The following is a 27,554-nucleotide window of genomic DNA, read 5'->3' as shown; positions in this document are numbered from 1 at the left end:
GTGACTGTTAATTTATTCGATATAAAATTGTCACATTTAGCTAAGCTCTGCTGTCGCTAACTTAGGAATGAAACGAACGAATAAGGACTCGATAAATTGTAATAAAATGGCTCGTTTCTTTCTTGAAAATCATTAGCTATTTATTTTCTGTAAAAACAGAAAAATCCGCGGCTAGGTCTTACCGAAATGAGCCGTGGCATCCAGCAAATGCGACGTCACTTTCGCCCCGCCGATGGAAAGCCGTTTTTTGCTCAGGGAAACAAAACTTTTCGCCACGCCGTCAGCATCGCGAGGAAAGAGAGGAAACAACCACCACCTCACCACTTGAAGCTGGACCTGGTCCACGCCCTAACCGTTCGCTCGTGAACCTCAGCACGTGGTCCCCCCCGGTCCGCCTCGAGTGCCTCGACGCTCGCGACCCGCCGCGGTGCGTACGCCGAGTGCACGCGGGTAGGGAGGGCGAGAGGGACGAGGAAGGGAGCGTGCGCGTGCGTGCCCGCGCCGCAGACGAGAGTCCACGCCCCGGAGAAGCAACGGCGGATAGATATCCCCGACGACGACGACGAGCGCAGCAAACTAGCAGCATCCTCCTCAGTCCCATCTCATCCCCATTCTCCGATCCCTCCCCGATTCGATTCGAGGCGAGCGACGCGTCCGCTCCGAACCGGATCGAGCCCGGGGGAGTTTGGATTTGGGGGAGGGGGGTGGGGGACATGGACCAGGTGCTCAACAAGGTGGGGAGCTACTGGTTCAGCAAGAGGGCCAGCAGGGAGATCGACTCCATCGGCGACGACATCAGCGTGAGTCAGCCTGCCTCCGTCCGCCTCTCTCCATCCTTCCGCGCGCGCCGCTTAGCAGCTCGGTTTTGCTTCACCTGCGTTGCGTAGTCGTCCTCGAGGAACGGAGGTTCTGGATCTGGGGCAGTGGCTGTTGGGGATTTTCTCATTTTCTGCTGAGTAACTTGCGGTGCGATGACGCCTGTGGATGGTAGACACTAGACAGGGTTATCATTAGAAGCGGGGCTGCGGGAACGGAGCTAATTTGGAATGTCGTTGGTACTTGGTAGAGCTCTGAGTACACCTTGGAGCAGTCCCAATCTCTTCACACCTTAGAGCTTCGAGTACACTTTTTTAAGGGCGCGAGGGGAATTGGGTGCACTGCTTTTAAGTCTCTTTACATCTTAAGTAATGGTTGGTCCTCGAATCCTGGCATGTTCCACCGTCTGGAGCTGTTCCTAAGAAAGCCATTGCGACCCCATCACTGCACGGTAGGAGCCGGCTGGCTGCTGGGGGCCTTGTCCACTCACCAGGCATCTTGTCTTCGTCAATGGATGGGCCAATGGCTAAACATTTTTCATTTTTTTCAGTTTTATTTGCTGAGTTATGCCATGATTCCATGCAGTCCGCACATTGTCCGACTCATCCTCCGCAGCTCCAAACTCACCTTATTTGCCCTGTTTTTGATGGGGAGATCCATGAGTGAATGGAGAAAGCTCGAGCAATGAAATTCAAGGTCATTGAAATGATAAAACCAAATGAGAGGAGGATTGCTCTGTCTGTTTAGGAAGTTGGGTTGGTCATCATGTGTCAGAGTGATGGCTGCAGTTTGTTCTGCAGATTCCTTAGCAAAGCATCAGATTCTCTAGCTAATTCGCATCGCTTAAACTGACACCGATTGCTCTGTGTGTTGTATTTTACATGGCTTGCGAGTTGCCCATAGTCTGTGTTGCTTAGCCGCTTCGGTTGATTAAGCGTAACATGTACTATGGCTCGTGCGATCCAGTCTGTAGCACGCATTACCTTGATGACTGAAGAACTGTGGAAGAGAATTCCTGTTATTAAAATTCTTATTTCGGTCATATCTATTTGGCATGTCATGGCTAGATGCACAGCATAGCCATATCATCATACTTTTCAATATTGTAATTTTTTTGGTGGCTTTCTGTAGATCGATATCATGCACCATGTATTAATTTAAGTATACTGTATAAATAATTTTGCTATCTGCATTCCAAATTCCAATTTTCAATACTGTGATTTTTTGGTGGTTTAATGTGGATCGATATTATGCACCATGTATTAGTTTAAGTATACTGTATAAATAATTTTTGCTATCTGTGTTCAAAATTCTGATTGTTCAATAGGGTAACCATGGTTCTATTATCTAGTTCTGAATTCTGACATTGAAATATTTTCCATAAATCCAGTCTATCTCAAGCAGCATTGGAGGGTCAGCCAAATGGATGGTGAACAAGATTAAAGGTATTCCATATTCCTGTATCTGTTCTTTATCTTCTAATAGCAAAAGTGACATGTAGTGTAAATAGCTGTACAACTGACTTGGTATATTTTGTGTTGTGGTGCGCTAATATGCTATTATGATATGTGAACATTATTTTAAGAGAGAATTGCATTGCAAGTCCTTAAACTTGCACCAATGTAGCACTTTGACCCCATAACTTGCACTTTGCTTTTCCAAGTCCTTAAACTTGCCACTGTTTGCACTGGTGCTCTATTCCACCATTTGCTGACGGGGAGTAGGTGAGCTAGTAGACTTGATTCCAGCGAGGAGGATGAAGCTGATGAACGGAAGAAACACAGTGCCAGGGGTGAGGTAAGATCATGGTTGGCACCAACATAACACAAGAAGAATGCTGGGAGTGCCCTTGCAACGTTCACGCACATGCTGGATACTGGCATCGTGGTGCTCATGCTGCAAAAGGACGGGAGAAACAGAACTAGGCCGGTGCAATGCCTGGTCGCCTGCAACACGGTTGCCAGCTCCTGCATCGGTGTTGATTCAAGGAAGGCCGTGACAGCCCTGGCGGCAGAGCCGGACACCTCAGAGATAGGGTGGACGTGCCCAGCGGCCGGCGGGTCGTCTAGCAACGGCAGCCAACGGATGGACAAGTTAGTCCTCTTGATCGAGGACATCCCTGTCTTTGGCATGCACCCTACCTGATGAAGGTGTCCGCCGAGGTGCTTGGCAACAGCATGCACGGTTCCACGTACGAGGCTACCATGCTTTAACGGCATCACCGTCGCTAGGAAGCACATGCGCGACATGAACCGCGTCGACCTGACGAGTTCGAATAGCACTTGAACATGCTCGTGGCAGCCTCCTCTTCATCCTGCACAGCATCATGTTGGCCTTTTCATCAAGATTGATTTGTTCACCAGCTTTTCATCCTCCTCGCTGGCTAGTCCCCAGCCCATGGCCACCAGTTCATGTACTCCCATCAGCAAACGGCAGAATGGGACACCAATGCAAACAGTGGCAAGTTGAAGGATTCGCAAAAGCAAAATGCAAGCTAGAGGGTCCAAGTGCTACAATGGTGCAAGTTCAAGGACCTGCAATGCAATTCTCTCTTATTTTAAACTTCAGTTTCAGTTCACTGGCAGTGTATGAGTCATGGAGTATATCAAACAATGGTGGTCGATATTTTTTTATTATGTGATAAAGGAACAAAAAAGTTACACTTTCCTTCTCAATTACTAAATTTAACTTGTCAGATCTGTGTTTTGTCATGAAAAATTCAGGGAAGACAAATCGATAGTCAACTGTGACATGTAGCCATTATTTCTCTTATTACAAAAATGAGGTTGATAAACTGTGAAGGAGGAATCTGATCTTTGAGTTTCTGATAATTCTGGAAGCCGTGCATCCTTAATATAGGGCACAATATAAAAGCCAAAATAAATTCTGAGACTAATGTACCACGTTTTAGAGTGAACAAACATAGGAGCTTTCTTAATTCCTGGAGGTGTTGATCTGGAAGGTGGTGTCATTTATTGAATGTGGGCTTGTCTTACGGTGATAATCTGCACTTATATCCTCCAACACTTGATGCCTGTTCACTTTTATCATAACCTGAAATGCATGTATTTGTCTATAATAACATGAAAGGAGATTAGTTGGATTGATAAGAAATAAGGAAGCAGTATCCTTATAGCATATTACCTGAAATGCACGTATTTGTCTATAATAACATGAAAGGAGATTACTTGGATTGATAAAGAAATAAGGAAGCAGTATCCTGATAGCATATTATTCAAACTATGTGATGAATGCGTGTTAATGTGCTCTTATTAGCAGACCATAGTTTGCATATTTTCTCGCTCAAGTGGTCCTTGCACCTGTTCAATTTATGTGAATTTTTTGGTTGCTCAATCGCCATTTGCACAAATGTTCATGCATCAGAGGCCTTGAGGGCGGGATTTTATCATATCTACTGATCTGACTATCTGAGTGAAACATGCTGTGGTCTCAGGGAAGTTGCAGAAATCACTACCAGACCTCCTCAAGGAATATGACATGCCAGCTGGCCTCTTCCCACGGGACGCGACTAACTATGAGTTCAACGAGGAGACAAAGAAGCTGACGGTGTACATCCCTTCAGCATGCGACGTCGGGTACAAGGACTCGTCAGTCCTGCGGTTCTTCACCTGTGTGACTGGCTACCTTGAGAAAGGTAAGTTTTCCGACATTGAGGGATTGAAGACCAAAGTGCTGGTGTGGACCAAGGTGACCACCATCAAGACCGAGGGCTCGAAGGTCCATTTCACTGCCGGTGTGAAGAAGACCCGGAGCCGCGATGCCTATGAGGTCGTTAGGGATGGTATCACCATAGATAAATTCTAGAGAATGGTTCGCATGAGAAATGTGATGTAATTAAACTGTCCAGACGATAATTCTCCTCCTCTTGTGGTACGCCAAAAATCTAAAATATGGTGTGGTACTGCCCATTCGGTCATTATCTACAAATTGGATGTCTCATGTCATTATGTATCTGTTCAAAATGTGGAGCTTACTTTCGCACAGCGACTGGTGTTATTGTGAAATTGCACTGAGATGCACTCTTCGTTCCGTCAATGTTGCTGGTTTTTCTTTTTTCGGCTTTGGAACAAAAAATGCAAGGAATTGCGGTCTTAGGATCCTCTTATTCCGAAGGAATTGAAATTTAAATCTACTTAATAAACTAGACTATTTTGTCTATTTGGTTTAGAATTTGACATCCTACCATAGATATAAGCCTATTCTAAATTCATAGGATGGAAGATACGTTTTTTTTGGCTTTCTTCTCTGTAGTAGATATATAGCACATAAGTATCTCCTCATATGATCAATAATAATATACAAATATGATCAATAATAATATACAAATATATTTTGTATATAATCATATTAGCTTAAGGTCCCGTTTGGAACTTTCGAAAAAAATTCCATTCTAATAATTATAATTTAGACACATCTATTAAGCTAATATAATTATATGCGGAATATATTTGTATACTATTGTTGACCATACGAGGAAGATAGTTATATGCTATATTTCTACTGTAAAGAAGTGAGCTAAAGAGCGTGCTGTAAGTTGCGGAATAGAAACAATTTGATAGTCTCCCATCTTATGAATTTAGAATAGTTTATATCTAAACTTTGGAAAATGGTTGAAAAACGGTGGAATGTCAAATTCTAAGCTAAATAACCTAGTTTATTAAGTAGATTTTAATTCTTTTAAAATGAGAGGATCCAAAAGCCTCCTACTAGATTTGTATCTAAATTATGATTATTAGAATGGAATTTAATTTCAAGGTTCCTAATGGGCTTAGCCTATTCTTTTCCATCCCAACCCTGCATTTGAGCAACTCTTTTGGCTGGCTCCTTGCGTTGTGCTTCTCTTAGTGCTTATTGCGGCTAAATTACTAAATCAAACCAATTCCGCATAAAAATTGATTGCATATATTATATCAAAAAGAAAAGAAAATCGTTTTGAGCAACTTGTTTGATACTTTCGGTCAGACACATCAACTGAGCCATACTGATAATTCTTTGGGATGTGGGTGTGACATGGACTGAAAAAAAAAACCTTCAACCCACATGTTAAACTGAACTGATGTTGCTATAAACCGAGGAAATAAAACATCAAAAAGACTGATGAGAAATTATCCTCCAAACACTTTAGTATTGTGCTCTTACTGCTGAATTTACATTGCACTACCTCAAGAGAATCTAACTGAATTCGAGGCCAATCGCGCTAAACCCCAAGGAACATGAGCTTCAGTTAAAAGACGCATCTTGCGGAGGCTCTACTGCAGCTGCGTCGTCGGCTGCAAGGCATGGGCCGGCAGCATGTCGGCGTGGCGTTGCACGTTGTCCCTCAGCCGGCGGAGCGCCCTGGCAAACTCCTGCAGCTCCTTCGCCGGGGAGGCACTAACCCTTGTGTATATAGGCAGCATGTAGGATGAAGCAGACTAGTTATAGATTGAGGCCACAATAGTATTACTACTTGCGTGCAGCCCGTGGATCCAGGTTCTATCTCCTTGTAACTTGCATCCGGTCTTATATTCTGCGCCACTTCATTGTACCTTGTCTCCTTGGGATATCTATTTAAATCAAAGCTCACAGCAGCAACAGGAATCCAGTCGGACCTAGTGCAAACAACCTGAAAGATGTGTGTGTTCATCCCCTCCCAGTTTAGGCAAACTACTCAGTTGTGCCTGAGAAACCACTTGGTGGGAGGCGGATTTCCAACAATTAGTATCAAGAGCCTAGTGTCAGCCCCGGGGCCACGGGGCTGTATACATAACGTAGTTTAAAGAGGTTTAAGAGATTAAGTCCGTCTTATCTCTTATTTATCTCGTTTATCTCTTATTTATCCCGTTTAAGTAGGAGATAGAGCTAACTGATACAGAGGGAATCTACTCGAGATATATTCTGGTGTGATTCCTTAGCTGGTGTTGGTTAGTATCTTTGTAACCCTGGCCTCTTGGATATATAAGGGAGGACAGGGACCCCTCTCAAAACACGATCTCCAGATCATTCTACACCTAAAGCAATACAAATCACCATACAGGACATAGGGTATTACGCATCTTGTGGCCCCCTGTCTAAATTTTGTGTTCCTTGCACCTTCGAGTTCCTGATCTCGGCGTCCCCTCATCCAAAACTTACCACCTTGGGTATATCCCTCGGTGGGCAGCCGGTTAAACACCGACAGCTGACGCGCCAGGTAGGGGGACGCGTCGAAGATCCACCGGCGAGCTCGATGGCATCTTTCAAATTCGCCAGGTCAGTTCCCTCTCAGGGCATGACATTCATTTTTGGCTCGTGGGTCTGCATCGCAGATGGTGTGGGCGATTTCCGGCGATTCCTCGTCGACATGAAGCCAAAGACTTCCGCTGCGGATCCCCGCAGCGACCTTGACAAGTTCATCGACAATCTCGATGGCTTGTCGACCCATGCTTCTGCAACAAAGATCGAGATGGAGTCTGCTCCAGGCTCGACTTCATCCAGCGTTGCGGCAACTTCCCTTGGGTTGGACTCGTTCCAATCTGAGGATTCGCGTAACCGATCCCGACTCGGTTCACGCAATCCGGCCACAGGAGGCCAACATCTCTGGGTCTCTCTCCACGCTAGAGAAGGACCTGGACTCTCTGCTCCAGGTTGGAAGGCTTGAAGCCACCGCGTGTCGGGGGGCTTCGGTTGTTTTGGCGCCAGTGATCTGATGATCACCTCCATGCCGGAAGGGCGCATTGTGCATTGGAGGGGCATGGCGCTCTCCGATCTACTTGAGGCTGAGGGTCGACTTGTGGCCTATCTCGAACCTTTGCCCTTTCAGGAGGGCAGGCCGCTGGCCACCGTGGCGGAGGGGTTGACTGAACTAGTTGACACAAGCTCTGACGAGCTCACCTCCCGCCAGGTGCTATTGGCGGGAGAAGGCAAGGATGATGGTGGTTGTCCCATCATCAACTTCGAAGCGGTCTCTGAAGATGAGGCCACTGCCAACGCCGGCGAGGAAAACGACGCCGATCGCGAGGCGTGGAGGGCCAGGAACAGGGCCCGCGCAATCCGGCGAAGGAGGGCCAACGAGCGTAGGCGATCTATTTATTGCGAGCTTGACCCTAAGTTTGTCGCCGTAAGCGAACGGGGTTTCAAGACCCCGGTGGCCAACATTGCCAGGGTTACGGCCATCCTCGAGCGCAGCCACGATCCGGATGTGCGTCAAGCACTTCTTTACGTGCAGAGGGCCTGGATCCAGCTGGATCAGCAAAACCCAGCGTCCACCATCAGGGTGGAGCGCGTGGGTGAGAGTCGGAGCCAGGCTCACAGCCGAACGGCTGGCGGTCGCCCTCGACATCAGCCCAGCCACAACAACAACAACGCTCACGGGAGCCAGGCCCCTGGCGGGAGGCAACAGCCACCTTCAGGGGGTAACTCGCGACAGGCCAATCGTTGGCCTCCTACAGAAGACTTGCTCCAGCACATTAATGAAGGCCGCGATGCGCGGACTGTGATCTCCTCCAGGCGTAAGGTACGTGAAGAATTCGAGACTGAAGGGACTGATTGCAGTGATCATTTCCCAGCTTTCTCTGCGCGATTCAGCAGCTATAAGTACCCTGAGGGCTTCAAGCCGATCGGCACCACCAAGTACGACAGCAAGCAGGCCCCTCAACAGTGGCTCCGTTGCTACTCCACGACCATTGAGGTCGCAGGGGGCTCGAACATCACCAAAGTCATCTATTTTCCGATGGCTTTGGACCCTGTGCCGCTCATCTGGCTGGAGAGCCTTAGCAGCAACTCCATCGACTCCTGGGAGCGACTCAAGAAGGTCTTCATCGACAACTTCCAGGGAGCGATCGCTCGTGCAGGTACTCATCACGATCTTGCTCAGTGTAAACAGGAACGTAACGAGCTCCTGCGGTCCTACACACGTCGCTTCTTCGACGTCCGCGCCACCATCGCGAACATCTCGGAGGACGACATCATCGACTACTTCTACAACGGCATCACCGATCCAGGCATCTACAGGGATTTTGGGCGGAACAGGCCGAAGACTGTTGTGGGCCTTCGTGATATGATGCACGATTGGTCCGAACAAGAGGAGAAGATGCGGGAGCGGTTCCCGCGGCGTCAAGATAGCAATCTGAGGCGCCCAAACAACAACCGCAACAACAAAGGCCACCGGGACTTTTTGGGTCCACCCCGGAAACGTAAGCCAGATGATATCATCGCGGCTATGGATCATCCTTCGCGAGGCAAGAAGTCGACGACGCAGGAGGAGTTCGAGAAGCTCCTGCAGAAGAAGTGCCCATGGCATCTAGGTGCCAACCATGCGGCCGTCGACTGCTACCATCTCCGGAGGACGTTCAGCAACTCTGGTGGTGGTAAGAAGAATAAGAAGCCTGCGGACAAAGAACCCGAGGATGACGACCAAGAGGACCAAGGGCGCAACCCGAAGTTCCAGGACGCTTTGAAGACCGTCAACGTCATCTTCGGAGGTGATGGGGATTTCGGCTCCAGATGGGACCAGAAGCTGCTTCTTCGGGAGATCATGTCCATCGAGCCGGCGGTACCACGACCACTCCGTTGGTCGGAGATCCCCATCTCATTCTCCCGCGACGACTAGTGGATGAGCTTTTCGGAGCCTGGCAAGTTCCTCCTGGTTCTGGATCCCGTGGTGGCAGAGGTTAGGCTCACCAAGGTGCTCATCGATGGTGGGAGCGGTCTTAACCTCATCTTCGCCAGCACTCTAAGGAAGATGGGCCTGAACTTCAAGGATATGCTGGTTCCGAACAAGTCCCCCTTTTACGGCATCGTCCCAGGTAATGCGGCACACCCTCTTGGTACGGTAGTTCTTCTAGACACCTTCGGCACGAGGGAGAACTACCGCACTGAGTTCATCAAATTCGAAGTGGCTAACTTGGAATCTTCCTACCATGCAATATTGGATCGTCCGGCACTCGCCAAGTGGAGTACTCACTCTCCGGTGCGACTTGAAGAAGTCGTATGACTGCAATCAGGAGGCGATCCAATACACTTCGACTACTCGTGTGCCAGATGCTTCGGGAGAAGTACTCATGGCCGCGCAGCAGCTCTCAGTTCGGGCTGGTGATTCTTTCAAGAAAGGCCAGCAAGTCGAGCATCCAGTGGCTGGATTCATTAAAGAAGTAATCTTCTCGTGGCTGGATTCATTAAAGAAGTAATCCATCCAGAGTGGGTAGCTAATCCTGTTCTTGTAAAGAAAAAGAATAATGAATGGAGAATGTGTGTCGACTACACTGATCTCAACAAGCATTGCCCAAAAGATCACTTTGGGCTCCCGCGCATTGACCAAATTGTCGACTCGACGGCTGGTTGTGTCCTTCTTTGTTTCCTTGATTGTTATTCAGGATATCATCAGATTGCGCTCAAAGAGGAGGACCAAATCAAGACAGCGTTCATCACCCCGTACGGGACATATGCCTACAAAACCATGTCCTTCGGGTTGAAAAACGCAGGAGCAACCTACCAGCATGCGATCCAGATGTGTTTCGCGAATCAACTGCATCGGAACGTTGAGGCCTATGTGGATGATGTGGTCATCAAGACCAGGGATTCTAGCAATTTGATCGCAGATTTGGAAGAGATGTTCAGCAGTCTGCGTAGATTCCGGTGGAAGCTCAACCCAACCAAGTGCATTTTTGGAGTACCTTCAGGAAAATTGCTCGGGTTCATCGTCAGCAATCGGGGCATCGAAGACAACCCTGTAAAGATTTCGGCCATTACTGATATAGGGGCTCCGGCCACAATCAAGGATGTGCAGAAGCTAACAGGTTGTATGGCAGCCCTGAACAGGTTCATCTTCGGACTCAGGGAGAGAGGACTACCCTTTTTCAAGCTCCTAAAATGCCAAGATAAGTTCCAATGGATGGAGGAGGCCGAGCGGGCTCTGCAAGATCTGAAACATCACCTTCAGTCTCCTCCGATCCTTACAGCACCATTGCCGGGGGAAGACTTACTACTTTACATCGCGGCAACAACTCATGTTGTCAGCAGTGCTATTGTAGTCGAGCGAGGCGAGGAGGGCCATGCATTTGGAGTGCAGAGGCCTGTCTACTTCATCAGCGAGGTCCTCTCCGAATCCAAGGTACGATACCCCGCCGTTCAAAAGCTTTTATATGCGATTCTAATCGCATCAAGAAAGCTGCGCCATTATTTCGACGAGTACAAGATCACTGTGATTACGGATTTCCCGCTGGTGGATATTCTTCATAATCAAGATGCCACAGGGCGTATCTCAAAGTGGACAGTGGAACTGGGCGCTTTGTCAATTGATTTCAAGCCACGCACTGCAATCAAGTCTCAAGCTTTAGTCGATTTCATGGCTGAATGGGGGGAGAATCAAGTCCCAAGTCCAGTCGACAAGCCAGAGCACTGGACCATGTACTTTGATGGGTCCCTCAAGCTCGACGGCGGCGGCGCCGGAGTTCTGCTTATTTCTCCACGAGGTGAACAATTGAAGTATGTCCTTCAGATCCCGTGGGAGGTATCCAACAATGAAGCCGAGTATGAAGCATTGCTTCACGGGCTTCGTTTGGTAATATCACTAGGGATCAAATGACTACTTGTCTATGGCGATTCTCTTCTCGTTGTCCAGCAACTCAACAAAGTGTGGGACTGCAACAAGGAGACGATGGACGCCTATGTGCAGTAAGTGCGCAAGTTGGAAAACAAATTTTCCGGCTTGGAGGTTCGTCACGTGCTACGGGAGCATAACGTTGGTGCTGATGCTTTGTCCAAGCTGGGGTCAACTCGTGCTCAGGTTCCACCGGGAGTTTTTGTCCAGGAGCTCAAGCAGCCATCCATCAAGTCTTCTCCGCAGGTAACCATCGACGCAGGTCCCCAACAACCCGATCGAGAGGTTATGGTGCTGGGGGAGGACTGGCGAGAGGCTTTTATCGACTTCATCCAAGATCAAAGGCTACCGGCGGGAACTGACACTAGGAGCGTAGAGGCGGCACGCGTCATGCGCAGAAGCAAGAGCTTTGTCCTAGTCGACACCAAGCTTTACCGGCATGGCGCCCGGTCAGGTGTTCTCATGAAGTGTGTCACAAAGGAAGATGGCTACGACATACTGCGAGAGATCCATGAAGGTGTCTGCGGCAACCATGCAGCCTCAAGAACGCTGGTTGGCAAAGCGTATAGGGCCGGTTTTTGGTGGCCCACTGCAGTATCCGATGCGGAGGATCTCGTGCGCAAATGCCAAAATTGTCAATTCTTCGGCAAGCAGTCTCATGTCCCAGCCCACAGCCTCATCACCATAACGTCATCCTGGCCCTTTGCTTGTTGGAGCCTTGATATGATTGGGCCCTTCACAATGGCGCCAAGCGGTTTCACCCATGTGTTGGTGGCTATCAACAAGTTTTCCAAGTGGATCGAGTACAAGCCAATAGCCAAGCTTACACCAGATCGAGTTGTTGATTTCATCTCTTATATCTTGCATTGCTTCGGCTTCCCAAATACCATCATCACAGACTTGGGATCAAATTTCACGGCCAACCAGTTTTGGGAGTTCTGTGAGAATGCGTGCATCGAGATTAAGTACATTTCTGTTGCACACCCAAGGGCCAATGGACAAGTTGAAAGGGCGAACGGCATGATAATCGATGGCCTCAAGAAGAGACTCTATGATAAAAACAGCAAGAAGGGAGGCAAATGGATACATGAGCTGCCACATGTTGTCTGGGGGCTTCGGACGCAGTCGTCCAAAGCCACAGGACAAACGTATTTCTTTCTCGTGTATGGATCTGAAGCTATCTTGCCAGCCGATATCATGTGGAAATCCCCAAGAGTTGAAATGTACATTGAAGGCGAGGCGGACGAGGCGAGGCAATTAGAGCTCGATTCCGTTGAGGAGGCTCGTTGCACCGCTCTTGTTCAGTCAGCCTGATACCTACAGGGGATTCGGCCATATCACGATCGCAACATGAAGGAACGGTCATTCAGCATAGGAGACTTGGTCCTACATCGCATCCAAGATGAGTCCGGCCTACACAAACTCAACTCAAGGTGGGAGGGTCCCTTCGTCGTCAAGTAGGTTGCCAGACCAGGGTCATATCGACTAGAATACCCTGATGGCCAAGATGTCCCGAACTCTTGGAACATCCAGAACCTGCGCAAGTTCTACCCATGAGAAGATGTCCGGGGATAGCCGAATCTCCAAGCGCCTAGGCGGTCTCCTTTTCTCGAGTCAATTTGGAGGCTGTGTGCCACAAGATTCGGGTTGTAATTTCCTTCACGAACATACGAAGGCTACGGCCACGTGCAGTATTTACATAAATCGACTCCTTGTCGTGAATTGTACGGAGGCTACGGCCACGTTTATATCTTATCGACTTCGTGTTCGGATGGACCCCTCGGCTCTGTTCAAATCTTCTATAAATCGACTTCCGCCGCGACCTCGGATGGTCGCATGCGACAGTAGTCGCATTTTTCCCAACAAATCGATCCATTCGAATGGTTTATATCCAGTTTGTTGGAAGGGCTCGCATGAAGAGCTACCTCGACTACATCCTGAGTCGTTGAACTCAGGGTAGTTTCGTTTTCTGCCACAAACATGGCAGACCCGCGGCAGTGCCCGCATTTGCTCCCAACAAGTTTGATCCGTCTGTCCGGTTCCTACCTAACTCGTGGAGTGTGCTCGCATGAGAAGCGAGTTTGACTACACCCAGAGTCGACGCACTCAGGGTAGTTTTCTGCCTTAAGCACGGCAATTCCGCGACGATGCTCGCGTCCTTTCCTAACATTTTAGACCTGCTTGATTGAGTTGTGGCTAATTTGTTAGATGAGTTCCTACTTGGAGCTATGGCCACCTTCAGGGTCGCTGCACCTAGGGCAGTGTCTACTACTTAGCCTCTAAGCCTGAATTCCGATTCAGCCAAGGCACACACACAAGTAGAGACATCAAGTACAATATATATACAAGGGAATGAGTACTTGTTTCTTCACAACCTAATCTTGTAGCACACTTTGCACTATTTGTTCTGCTACAGGTTGGGCTTCTTGGAGGTACCCGTCGAATCGTTCCTCGGTGCAATCCGCCGCCATTCCCCGAGCAAATATCTCTAGATGCGCGTTCGGCAAGAAAGACTTCACAAATACGAGGGCGTTGCTGACGCACGCGACTGGAGCTTCTGAGAGCATTTTGAGCACTTTCTTGGGGGCTCCGTGGAGTCGCTCTAGCAGGGGCCGTGGGTTCGCCTCGCCTTCTTCCGGTGGATCCACCATGTCCACCAACCCCTAGGCGGCTCCCCTAAGGTCCACCAGCTCCTGGGCGGCTCCCCTAAGGTCTTCCAGCTCCTTTTGACGCCGCTCATCCTTCTCGCCCAGCATCTTGATTTGCTGAAGGCAGTCGCCGAACTGTCGCTCGGTGTCACCAATCACCTTCTGCAACCTCTCGACGTCATCTGTACGGCGATACAGCAGGTTCTTCACGTCAGTAAGCAGCTCTTCTTTATATGTTAAGATTTTCCTAAGTTCTGCGGTGCAGAGTTTTTCAGAATCCTTGATAAATTGACAAATACAAGTACTCGAGGGAAGCATTGGCTTACCCTGATGCGCCCTTTTCTGCTCTTTGAGCTGCTCTTGGTATGATTTCTTTTGCACCTCGAGTTGTTCTCGGAGTTCGCTTTCTCGAGAGATCAGTTCTTTGTTTTTTCGTCGGCAAGGCACTTTTCCAGGGCAGCAAGTTCTTGGTGACCACCCACAACGGTTTTCAGTTTCTCTGATTTCTTCTGGGAGTGGGAGATCACATTCTGCATAAGGAAGGAGACTCAGATAGGCAACTTGACAGTGTTTGCCATCAAGAAAAGCACCCAGGTCTTACCAAGACAAAGTCATACGCCTTCTTGAAGTTCTCTATGTTGTTGTCCGTTAGCAACGGATCGTCCACCGGGTCGGTGGCGATGACATCCCGACACCCGGACCCGGTCACCAGTTGCTCACTGGGTCTCCTCGAGGTTCCCGCGGCTTCCTCCGGGGGCGTCTGATGGGTACCTGCAACTACAAATATTTTCAGCACACGGCGCGTGGATCTTGGCAGCTACCCGTGGGTGGTCAGATGCTCACCTGCGCCATCCGTAGGAGCGGCAACAGGGACCCCGGCTTGTTCCTCGCCACCAGCTCCGACTTCTACTTGTTGGAGCTCGGGAGGCGGCAAGTCGGGCAGCGTCGCGTCCGCCCCGGGGGCTGACTCCGTGGGTGTCGACCCTTCTGGGGCTGACGGCTCGGGGGCTGGCGCAGCCGTGACTGGCCCCGCGCTCGTAGACTCTTCTTGGGATGATGACCCGGGGGCTGGGGCAGTCATGGCTGGTTCCAGCTGGAGGTTCACGGTGCTCGCGGCCCTAATAACGTCGAGCCAGTCATCATACAAGTCGAAACAACAGAATGTTTATTGTGCAACCAGATGCAAACTCACAGTGTGGCAGTGTGGATTTCTTTTTGACGGCCTTTTTCACCCGCACGGCCCTTTGCAGGGTTTTCGTCGGCGGTGGCGGGGTTTCACCAGCCAGTGGCGCGGTCCCCGCCACAACGATGGTGATGGTCGTGGTGGCTGATGGGGCTGCTCCCACTTCTTCAGGCTCGGTCCTGGAGGATGAGGTGGAAGGACTACAAGTGGATACTATCAGCATGTCACAATATCAACATAGAGCAATACAACAAAGTGGCAAGTCAGTACCCGGAAGATTCGATTGCTTCAGCTTTCCGCTTCCGCACCAACCGACGACCCTGCGGGACCGAAGGTAGAGTTTCGGTCAACTCCACGACTGGCTCGGAGGAGTTGTCCCTTCTCGCCTCTCCTTCGGCTTCTTTCTCCACTAGGGGGCTCTCCTCCTCCGTGGAGTCGCTGCTATACAGAGCCTGGGCTGTGCGAGCCCTCTTTGCTTCGATAGCGGTGCTGGGGAGGAGGTGGTTCGGCCGGGGGATGTCGGGTCGTGGCGGGTAGCTGTGGTATAGTTCTGTGTGTCCCTGCGCAAGGCTTTCAGTTAGCAGCGGCAGAACAGAGTTCGTCTTCAACAAAAAGTAGTCGAATACTCACCGGTTTGGGCGGATTTCATGCGGAAAACAACTCAGGCACGTAAGGCACGGCGTCCACGTCCAGTAACACCCGCTGGACTCGGAGGAGTGCGGCTTCGTCTGAAATTTCCTCTGCGTACATGCGAGAAGGATCAGCAGAGCCCGTGTACTCAAATCCAAGTCGGTGGCGTTGTTGGATCGGCTGGACGCGGCGTTTGAAAAATGAGAACATGACGGAGGCACCGGTCACTCCCATCATCTTCTGCACCTCTATGATGTCTAGCAGTTCCTTGACTTGATCCATGTCCCCACTGGAAAGTTCAAGATTCCACTCCGGCCTCACTACAGGCGATCTGTTTGATTTGGGAGTTAGGGAGCATGATTCTCGATATAGAACCAGTGATTTTTCCACCCAGGAAGGTTGGAGGGGAATTTGTATGATAGATATTTGTCGCTGGCCTGCTGACGCATTTGGATGCCGGCGCCCCCTGCAACGGAAAGATTTTTCGAGGTGGGCTGTGGTTTGACACGGAAGAGAAAGCGGAAAAGATCCCAGTGGGGTTCGATTCTGAGGAAAGCTTCACAGAAATAGATAAAAATTGAAATGTGGCAGATGGAATTCGGGTTGAGGTGATGGAGCTCAAGCCTGTAGTAATACAGAAGGCCGCGGAAGAAAGAACAAGAGGCGAGGGCCAATCCCCGTTCGGCAAAATGGTGAAATGTGATGATTTCGTCAACATTTTCCATGGGGAAAGGTTCACGGAGAGAGGGGCGCCAGTTGACAAGATTCTTCTCTTGCAGCAACCCCTCGGAAACTAGCCTATCAAGATCATGGCAGGAACACTTATTGTATGTCCACTCCCCGGTCGGTGGCTGCGCCTCCTTCTTCTTCCCTTCGAGCTCTGATCTCTTGGGCGCCATCTCCGATCTGTTCGCCACGAGTCACTCAGGGGTTGTGGGGAGAGGGGTGGGGAGATCTGGGCGGAAGGATTTTGCCGGGAGGGCGGCGGCGGGCGCACGGCTCAACTTGGGGATTTTTCTCGCTTTGGGCAGATTGCAGATTGGAAGCACAGTTTTTTCTCACTGCTACCGCGGGGTTAAATAACCAGCGGTTGGGGAAAAGTTTGCTGTTCCAAAGTTCAAGAGTCGTTTTTGGGAATATTCCAAAGATGAGGGGTCATTGGGTGGATTGTTTGGATTAAATATTCGATTAATCATTTTTTCAGGGTTCATAAGCCCGAAAAAAGGGGTTTTTCGAATTCATGATCTAATTTCCATCATTTGTATCATCATTTTTGTAAGTCATCAAGTTGACATTTTTAGCCTGCATGCCACAACTTTTGGATCCTTATCTCCAAATTTAGGGGATTTGGATTCAAGGCTCGGGGGCTGCGGGATGTGGCATCGACTACTTATTTTTTCAAATTTAATTGAAAGAGTAAGTAAGAAGGATTCAAGACTAATGTGACCCTCAGCCTGATTCTCCGATTCAACCTAAGGCTCGGGGGCTACTCCATATGGAGTGCGATTTTTCAATTGCACACCATATCAGAAATAAAATTCGGGGCATGAGCACCTCATAGCTTCGATGCAGCCAAGCAAGTACTCGAATAAGGACTTCAAGACGAAGCTTCGGAATAAGTCAAAGACTGCTTCGAATGTACTCGATAAGCCTGCAGAACTCAGCTACGAAGAGCTCGGGGGCTTGTCAGACCCGGGGCCACGGGGCTGTGTACATTACATAGTTTAAAGAGGTTTAAGAGATTAAGTCCGTCTTATCTCTTATTTATCTCATTTATCTCTTATTTATCCCGTTTAAGTAGGAGATAGAGCTAACCGATATAGAGGGAATCTACTCGAGACATGTTCTGGTGCGATTCCTTAGCTGGTGTTGGTTAGTATCTTTGTAACCCTGGCCTCTCGGATATATAAGGGAGGATAGGGACCCCTCTCAAAACATGATCTCCAAATCATTCTACACCTAAAGCAATACAAATCACCATACAGGACGTAGGGTATTACGCATCTTAGGGCCCGAACCTGTCTAAGTTTTGTGTTCCTTGCACCTTCGAGTTCCTGATCTCGGCGTCTCCTCACCCAAAACTTACCACCTTGGGTATATCCCTGGGTGGGCAGCCGGTTAAACACCGACACCTAGGTTAAGTATCCTTTGGATCAATGTCTCCAGCCGGAAAGCCCGTTAGATCTAGGCATGGCTCGAGAGAGAGCAAGAAGACGGTCGAGGGCGAAGAAGGTCTTCTTGGGAAGGAAGACCTGACGCCCAAGGACCAGCGGCCAGAAGACCCAAAGCGGCAGGTGAAGAAGGAGAAGAAGCCGGTCGGTGAGGAAGATGCGGGGGAGCGGGGGGTGGGGGAGGGTCATCGTCGAATGGCTCTGTAACCTCGCGTTGCCACCGGAGGCGTCCCTCCCCTTCCCCACGTGGGCGGCGCCATCGGGATAGGGAGTGGCCGGCCGTTCAGAGGGTGGTGAAGGAGTCAAGTGGCGCAAAGTACCCGATGCTGACAAGATTCAACTACACCCACTGGAGCCTGGTCATGAAGGTGATGCTCCAAGCCCGCAACCTCAGGGACGCCATCGAGTATGGCGACTGCGATTTCCAGGAAGATTGCATGGGCAGAGAGGTCCTTATTCTCTCAGTGCCGCCAGAGATGGTGCCGCGGGTGGCTAAGAAGAAGTCAGCTGCACAAGCATGGGATGCCATAAGATGATGTGCATCGGCAGCGACAAAGTCCAGAAGGGCAGGGCTCAGCAGTTGCGGAGGGAATTCGAAGCCATGATGTGTCGTAGCGGTGAGAAGGTGGACGACTTTGCTCTACACCTGTCCAACCTCGTCATCAACCTGGAGGAGCTGGGCGAGGAGATAGAGGAGCAGCGAATAGTGGAGAAGCTCCTACGGTCAGTTCCATCTCGGTTCGATCATCTGGTGATGTCCATCCAGACGTTGTTGGAGATCTTCTCCCTCTTGCTGGAAGATGTGATTGGGTGCCTGAAGGTGCAAGAGGACCGCATGGTCCGCGCCAACTCAAATCGCGACTCCGGCAAGCTGTTATATGCTGATGCACCAGGTTGGAGAGATCGTGAGTTGGGCGACAGTCCGTCAAGGTCTGGATGCAAGAGGAGTCAGTGGCGGCGCCCGCCGGCTCCAGAGAAGAAAGAAGTCAGCAGCGGTGAGGTGAGGAAGCCACCGCACGACACCTGCCACAACTGTGGCCATGCTGGCCACTAGGCATGTGAGTGCAAGCTGTCCAAGAAGGGACAAGCGCGCCTGGCCCAGCGAAAGAAGAGTCGTGCCTGTTCATGGCACAAGTCTGCATGGAAAACCACTCGGAGGAGCCGCAAACTGAGTTGTTTTTTGTGCAGGAACTCGAAGAAGTAGTCGAGACGGTCGTCTGCACGGAAAACCACTCGATGAGCCGCAAACCGAGTTGTTTTCTGTGTAGAAACTTGAAGAAGTAGTCAAGGCGGTCATCTGCGTGGGAAACAACTCGGAGGAGCCGCAAACGGATTTGTTTTCTGTGCAGGAAGTCAAAGAAGTAGTCGAGATGGTCAAGAAGGCAGCTGATGAGAACTCGGGCGACCACGAGGTCGGCCGCGAGCCTGCTCTCCTGCCTGCAACGATGGCTGCAATGATGAACTGCATTGAGGAACCTCGGGGTCAAGTCTACCTCGACATGGGCCCGGGATGACGAGTTGATGGAAGGGTGGTATTTGGACACAGGAGCCACCAACCTCATGTTGGGGCGGTGCGACGTCTTCTGCCACCTCGATCGGGCCATGCGCGGCTCGGTCAAGTTCGATGACGGGTCGGTCTTGGCCATCCAAGGCTGTGGCACCGTCATCTTCTCCGGGAGGAACGGGAAACACAAGGCTCGAAATGGGGTCTACTACATCCTGAAGCTGCGCAACTCCATTATCTCAGTCGGGCAACCACATGCAACTACACCTCGAAGCTAGGGATGGTGTCTTGCGGATCCATGATCGTGAGAGCCAGCTGCTGGCAACGGTTCCCCGCAGCAGGAACAGGCTGTATGTGCTGCGACTGGAGGTCGCGATGCCGGTCTGCCTCACCGCATGTTGTTCCAACGATGCCTGGTGGTGGCATTATCTGTTTGGGCACGTCAACTTCGGCGCCCTGCAGCAGATGGGGCGGAAGAGCATGGTGCGTGGGTTGCAGCAGCTGGCTCACATTGAGCAGCTGTGTGACGTCTACGTCACCACCAAGCACTGACGCGCCCCCTTCCCCAAGCAGGCCAAGTATAGGGCGGACAAGCCGCTCGAACTCGTACACAGCAACTTGTGCGGCCCCATCATGCCGGCAACTCCAGGAGGTCGGCGCTACATCCTGCTACTAGTAGATGATGCCACAAGGTACATGTGGGCGGCTTTCCTCGTAGAAAAGAGCAGTGCGCCAAAATCCATGAAGAAGATCCAGACGGCTGCGGAGAACAAGTGCGAAAGGAAGCTGAGGAAGTTCCGCACTAACAACGGCGGTGAGTTCACGTCGGTGTCCTTCGCCGAGTACTTTGCTGACCAAGGTACGGAGCGGCACCGCTCTGCGCCCCACATGCCCCAGCAGAACGGCGTGGTGGAGCGGCGCAACCAGTCGGTGGTGGCTATGTGAAAGTGCGTTTTGCCCCCTAAGTGGGTTTTGGTGTTGATGACATACAAAATTAAGGAGCTAATGAGCTTATCGAGTTATGGACAGGTTAAAATTCAATAAAATGAAAAAGAGCAAGAAAAGACGCTAAATTTGCTTGAAGGACGGTGTTGGACTTAAAAGAAGATTTTTACTTATTTTATATTTCAAATTTGAGTTTTGGAAACACCGTACTATTAAGAGGGATACGAATGGATAGCATGAAGATGTCAAAGTGCTTATTTGAGATGCTAACCTTCAAGGAGAGACACAAAATCACACACTTCTGCACCTAGTTTTCTAACTGTTTCAGTGTACGTCGGAAGTTCCGACCATGGGTCGCAAGTTCTGACACTTGTCGGAAGAATCTTGATTCTTCTGACAAGGGTCCTCGGCCAGCTGCTTTTAAATGGTCGCAAGTTGCGACCCTATGTCGGAAGTTTCGACAATCATTTAACTAGTGCAATAATGGCTAGTTTTTGGGGCTTGGGTATTTATACCCCCTAAGCCCCTCCTTTATTTGCTGCTAACCTAACCCGAGACAAACACTTCCAAGAGTATTTACTACTCCTCCCTGATAGAAGGTTGAGTCCCGATCTTCCGAGAGGTACTGTAAACTTGATTGGTGGAGAACTGGACGTTGATGATCCAAGGCTCCGAACGAATATAACCCCACAATCACTGCACCACTGCTCCGTTGGTTATCACCATGTCACATGAATGACCTCACCACAAAGGCTTATCCCTGCAAGCGCAATCAAGAACACAAGCAAGAATAGGAGATGCAAGCAAACAACTTGATTACAAGATGGGGTCTCACAAACCGATGAACAGCGACACTGTTCAGTGATAGATTTAATCTAAGCAAAACCCAAACCCTAATATGGCGATGGCTACTGAATAAAAAGGAGTTAGGGCGTGCAGGTCGCCTGGACGCAACCCTAATGGGTTCCAACACAGTACATGGGCCAACGGCCCAACAGACGGTGACACAGCACCGTGCTAGATTCTGGATGTTCACTTGTGTCGATGATTCCCATTGACTTAGAAGCAATTTTGAGGTGAGACTGGTGCCATTGGAAGCTCTATGAAATGCTGGTTCTAACCATATATAGAATGTCTAAATCCGACTCCGTATGTGGCTAGGGTGTCAATTTTGGTGAAGTCAGTTTCTGGAATCCGAGGTGGAGTCGAAGTCGAGTTGGACATGGACTCCTCCTTGGTGTTGACATCCTATCTCCTCCTCCTTGACTCCTTGGCCTTCTCCAAGTCCTTACTGGTCCTCTCCATTGTTTCTATTCAATAAAACATGCATGGAACCAAGCGTAAGTTCTGAAAAATAATTGACAAGGTTAGAACGTACCTGGAGATCCAATTGTTGCGCACGTGCTGTAGTGATCGGTCCTTGCATTGTATGCAAAGCAGAGATGTCCTCATCATCCTCCCCCTCTTGAATAGGAGTCATCCTCAACTCAAGCTCATCCTCCTCACCCAAGTATGGCTTTAAATCTGAAATGTTAAATGTGGGACTAACCCCAAATTTGGGAGGCAACTCAAGTTTATATGCATTGTCATTTATCTTCTCAAGAACCTTAAAAGGTCCAGCGGCACGTGGCATGAGCTTGGACTTTCTCAAATCTGGAAACTTATCTTTTCTCAAATGAACCTACACCAAATCATCGGGTTCCAATTTTACCTCCTTCCTACCTTTACTAGTAGCAACTCGATACCTTTCATTCATTTTTCAATTTGCAACTTAGTAGTTTCATGCAACTTAAGAATAAATTTAGAACATTGTGTAGCATCTAAGTTCACAATTTCAGAAGGTGTTAAAGGTAGCAAATCAATTGGAGCATGAGGATTGAAACCATATACTACCATCAACGGACTTAACTTGGTTGTGGAGTGAATAGATCTGTTATAAGCAAACTCAATATGTGGCTAACACTCCTTCTATAACCTCAAATTATTTTAGAAAACAGCCCGCAACATAGTAGACAAGGTACGATTAACTATCTCTGTTTGCCCATCAGTTTTTGAGTGACAAGTAGTAGAAAACAGCAACTTTGTTCCCAATTTATACCATAAAATTCTCAAAAAATGGCTCAAAAACTTAGCATCCCTATCATAAACAATAGTATTTGGTACACCATGCAAACACACATCCTTATGAACAAATCAGCAACATGTGAAGCATTGTTAGTCTTGTGACAGTGTATAAAATATGCCAATTTAGAGAAACGATCAACAACCTCAAAGACACTATCCCTCCCCTCTTTGTTCTAGGTAATCCTAAAACAAAGTCCATAGAAATATCCTCCCAAGGTGCACAAGGAACAGGAAGAGGCATATAAATACCACGTGGATTAAGTCGAGACTTAGCTTTATTGCATGTGGTGCAACGCGAGACATAGTGCTCCACATCACGCCGCATCCGTGGCCAAAAAAAGTGAGCGGCCAGCACGTCCTCCATCTTTTTAACACCAAAATATCCCATTAAACCACCGCCATGCGCCTCCTGCAACAGCAAAAGACGAACGGAGCTAGCTGGAACACATAGCTTGTTAGCATGGTAGATAAGGCCTTCACGCAGCAGAAATTTTTGCCACGTTCTTCCCTCTCTATAATTTTCAAAAGCATCTTTGAAGTCCAAATCAGTAGCACATAATCCCTTTATGGTCTCTAAACCAAAGATTTTATGAGAAAGTTGGGACAGCATGGTATAACGTCTAGATAAAGCATCTGCAATCATATTGTCTTTCCCTTTCTTATGTTTAATGATGTAAGGAAATGACTCTATGAACTCAATCCATTTAGCATGACATTTATTCAGATGAGCTTGCCTTTGAGGTACTTCAAAGATTCATGATCCAAATGTATGACAAATTTTTTAGACCATAGGTAATGTTGCCAAGTTTGTAAGACTCGCACTAAAGCATAAAGTTCTTTGTCATATGTAGAATAATTCAGCGAAGGACCATGCAATTTTTCACTAAAGAAAGCAACAGGTTTACCTCCTTATATGAGCACTCCTCCAATGCCAATCCTGCTTGCATCGCACTCAAGTTCGAAGGTCTTCTCAAAATCAGAAAGTTGCAACAATGGTGCTTGTGTGAGCTTCGATTTGAGAGCTTCAAAAGCTTATTGTTGTGCTGGTCCCCATTGAAACGGCACTCCATTCTTTGTCAACCCATGGAGCGGTGCTGCAATGGTGCTGAAATCCCGCACGAAACGTCAGTAAAAACCTGCAAGACCAAGAAAACTTCGAACCTACGTGACCGTAGTCGGATGTGGCCAGCTTGTGATAGCAACAATCTTTGCCTCATCCACCTCAATACCCTGCGATGTAACAACATAACCAAGAAAAGATACATGATCGGTGCAAAAGGTGCACTTCTCAAGGTTACCAAATAAACGTGCGTCGCGTAAGACATTAAAAACAGCACGCAAATGTTCAAGATGTGCATCATATGACTTGCTGTAAATAGGGATATCATCAAAATAAACCACCATAAATTTACCAATGAAAGCACGTAAAACCTCGTTCATCAATCTCATGAAAGTGCTGGGTGCATTAGTTAATCCAAAAGGCATGACTAAACATTCATAAAGACCGAACTTGGTTTTAAAGGCATTTTTCCATTCACCCTAAAGCCATACGAATCTGATGATATCCACTACTTAAATCAATCTTGGAGAAAATAACAGAACCACTCAACTCATCAAGCATGTCATCCAAACGAGGAATAGGATAGCGATATCGAATGGTAATGTTACTGATGGCTCGACAATCAACACACATGCGCCAAGTGCCATCTTTCTTAGGAACCAAAAGAACAGGAACAGAACAAGAACTAAGGCTCTCATGAATGTACCCCCGGTCCAGAAGGTCTTGGACCTGTTGCTGAATTTCCTTAGTCTCGTCAGGGTTGGTCCTAAAGGCGACACGGTTTGGCAAGCTCGCCCCTGGGATCAAATCAATCTTGTGCTCAATGCCTCGCACAGGTGGTAATCCGGGGGGTAGCTCCGACGGAAAGACATCCATATACTCCTGCAAAAGGTTAGCAACAGCAGGTGGCAAAGCAATGGACGTGACCTCAGTGGAATATAAAGCATATTTGCACACTAAAGCACAGCAAGGTCTAGTAGAGGCAGATAACTCATTAAGATCAGATTTAGTTGCAAACAAAACAGGATTGTTTAACTTAATAGGTTGCTGATGTTCAGAATTGAAAACACCCTTTTGTTTAGCATTATTCCTTTTGTCATTCTCAAATTGCACAATTTCAGTGGGAGTTATTGGCAGCAACACAATTTTCTTTCCCTTATGCATGGGAGTATACTTATTAGATCTACCATAGTGAATAGCATCAGTATCAAACTCCCAAGGACGTCCCAATAAAAGAGAGCAAGCATCCATAGGCACCACATCAAAATCAGCAAAGTCATGGTAAGAACCAATTGAAAAATGTATCCTTACTGTTTTTGTTACCTTTACCTTACCGTTGTTGTTAAACCATTGAATGTGATAAGGATGTGGATGCTCCCGCGTGGTCATGCCAAGCTTCTTGACCACCTCAACATTTACCAAATTGTTGCAGCTACCTCCATCAATGATTGTATGCACACGGTAGTCCTTGACGATAAGAAACATGTTGAAAAGGTTGTGACGTTGGCGTTTGTCGTCCTCTCCCACCATGGCGCTTAAAGCTCGGTGCACAATTAAGGTCATGTAGTTGTTGGTCGTAGATGTACCAAGAACCTCCTCAGCACCATCATCGAAACATGAAATGTTAGCTGCAATAATATTATCATCTTCAATATCAGAAGCACTAACATACCCACCATCAGCAGTAGCAATGATGGTCCATTTGCTAGGGCAATCTCGCTGCATATGGCCAAATCCTTGGCAGCGGTGGCACTTGATGTCGGATGTGCGACCAGTGGAAGTGTTAGCCTTTGCTGCAACACCAGGAGGCGTCTGGGACTTGCTGCTGTCTTGTCCCTTTCATGTTGAAGGTGCGGTGCTGCGTACAACACCGGTGGAGGAAGGTGTGGCCGCACGTAAGCTTGAGGAGGGCGCCGCTTTGGCTAGCGCCAAAAGCTGCCGTGGCGTGAAGGTGTTGTTCCGCCGCTGCTGTTGGTAACCCTGCAGTTCTTTTTCTGCCAGCATAGCAAGTTGAAACAAACGTTGTATAGAATGATATTCCTTATAATCAACTATGTCCTGGATCTCACGCTGCAAGCCCTCATAAAACCTAACAATTTGGTGTTCCTGATCCTCAACTACCCCACAACGAAGCATACCCTTCTGCAACTCTTGGTTGTACTCTTGGACAGACATGTCACCCTGATCAAAGCGTTATAATTTCTTATGAAGATCATATCTATATGATGGAGGAACAAACCTAGCACGCATCTCTTCTTTTAACGCAGTCCATATCTGTGGAGCATTACATGCATTGACAAGTTCATTCCACCAAATGATAGCGAAATCTTTAAACTCACTAGTGGCTTGTCTAACTCTATGACGCTCAAGAACAAGATGGAAGCTAAATTTCTGTTCTACCATCATCTCCCAATCCAAGTAAGTCTCAGCATCATAAGATCCATAAAATGGTGGAATAGAAAACTTAATCTTAGCATAAGGATCATTATCTTGCTCAGGAACATGAGGACAACGTCTACCATTACCTCCCATACCTTGATGATGATGTAGAAGGCGACGGCGCTGCTGTGCATCAACCTCGTCATCATCGAACTCGTCCTCTGTGTCGTTGTGAGCAAGGCCGCCGGCAGCAGGGATGATGGAGGGTGGAGTATGGTGGGGAAAACGAGCATCCACCGCGTCCAGCCGTGCGGCAAGACCATCAACACTTGTATGAATCCTCTCAATGGTGGCTGTTGTAGTGGTCTTGTACTTGTTGAAAGCGTCAGTCATCGCCCGCATCATGTCTTTTAGTTCCATATGGGACACACACTCAATATCATCCGGAAGTGTAGAAGGAGAGGTCTCTTCCATCAGCACCTTTCCTGTCATGGTTAGAACAAAAGAGAAATGAAGGCAAAAGGTTGTGAACCCTACGACTACACTCTCTGAAGTGGAAGTGGAAAACAAGCAGTAAGATGCATCTTATCCCGCTCTTACAAGTGTGTTACCAGCACTGTAGGTGGCAAACGGTGACCGGTATGGTAACACGAAAAGAGTGGGTGTGATTGCAAAGTAACTTGTTTTGCTCGGGAGAAGGTGGAGCTTGGGAAGGCTCAAATGCAGTATATGTATGTGGCACATAAGTTAGTAACAGATAGCAATGCTGAATAACTGTCCAAAGAACGTGACCTAGTTGCTGGCCTAAAAATGTATTAGAATAGATGTGGCAGCAAGCAAGGAATAAGGATGAAAGATGATGAACAACAAGGGCAGTATCAGCAAGTATCCAGCAGCTCACACAGAAAAACAACAAATATCCCCCTGTTTTGTCTTTGAGCACTAGTAGGAATCAAATTTTTGTTTTTTTCTTTTGTTATTTTGATATTTTTTCTCAACCAGGGGCACAAGGGAATGAACAGCACCAAATATCAGCTCAAACCGATGAAAGATGTGATCGGTACAAATTCAGGAGTGTTTGGAAAAACTGGTGCTGGAACTTCGGAGCCCGAATCAAGTGGCTTCCTGATTTGTTTTGAATTTTTTGAGAACGCCCTACCCGGTGTAGCGGGGGAATCGTATGGGCAACTTTTCAAGAGTTTTTCGTGAAAAAAAATTCACCTCAATCGGAGAGTTCCGAGCAAAAAGTTATGCCCATTTTAAGGAGGACTCTCTCCGAATTAGGTATTGTGGCGGTGGAAACTGAATCAGATGCGCATCGGTGGATCGGTGGCGGATGGAAGAAACAAAACTGAACTTAAACAAATCTAAACCAGCAACCAAACTCAACTTAGGACACGAACTCAGAACTACGGACTCCGAAAGTAACTTGTGCAAAAGGCTGAGCGAGAGTTGTAGGTCGGAACGAGTAAAAATTTTTGTGGACTATAGGACAGAAACAAAACAAATCTAAAG

General features: G+C 48.3%; 1 protein-coding gene across 1 annotated transcript; it reads left to right on the top strand.

The window, feature by feature from the left end:
- Positions 1 to 460: 460 nt before the first annotated feature.
- On the top strand, positions 461 to 4,820 carry LOC112887086 (uncharacterized protein At5g01610-like). Its single transcript, XM_025953170.1, has 3 exons — positions 461 to 800; positions 2,207 to 2,261; positions 4,271 to 4,820. Exons 1-3 carry the CDS (start codon positions 714 to 716, stop codon positions 4,639 to 4,641), a joined length of 513 nt encoding a protein of 170 aa, XP_025808955.1. The 5' UTR covers positions 461 to 713; the 3' UTR covers positions 4,642 to 4,820.
- Positions 4,821 to 27,554: the final 22,734 nt, after the last annotated feature.

This window comes from Panicum hallii, chromosome 3 (genome assembly GCF_002211085.1).
Source record: "Panicum hallii strain FIL2 chromosome 3, PHallii_v3.1, whole genome shotgun sequence".
Classification (NCBI taxonomy): domain Eukaryota; kingdom Viridiplantae; phylum Streptophyta; class Magnoliopsida; order Poales; family Poaceae; genus Panicum; species Panicum hallii.
Note: the sequence above shows the minus strand (reverse complement) of the source record. Positions and strands in the feature narration are given on the sequence as shown.

Bases quoted from the DNA above. Each gene is read 5' to 3' on its own strand.
- LOC112887086 (XM_025953170.1), top strand. From the start codon at position 714: ATGGACCAGGTGCTCAACAAGGTGGGGAGCTACTGGTTCAGCAAGAGG. The intron at 801-2,206 runs GTGAGTCAGCCT...CCATAAATCCAG, and splicing joins CCATCGGCGACGACATCAGC to TCTATCTCAAGCAGCATTGG. The intron at 2,262-4,270 runs GTATTCCATATT...CTGTGGTCTCAG, and splicing joins GATGGTGAACAAGATTAAAG to GGAAGTTGCAGAAATCACTA.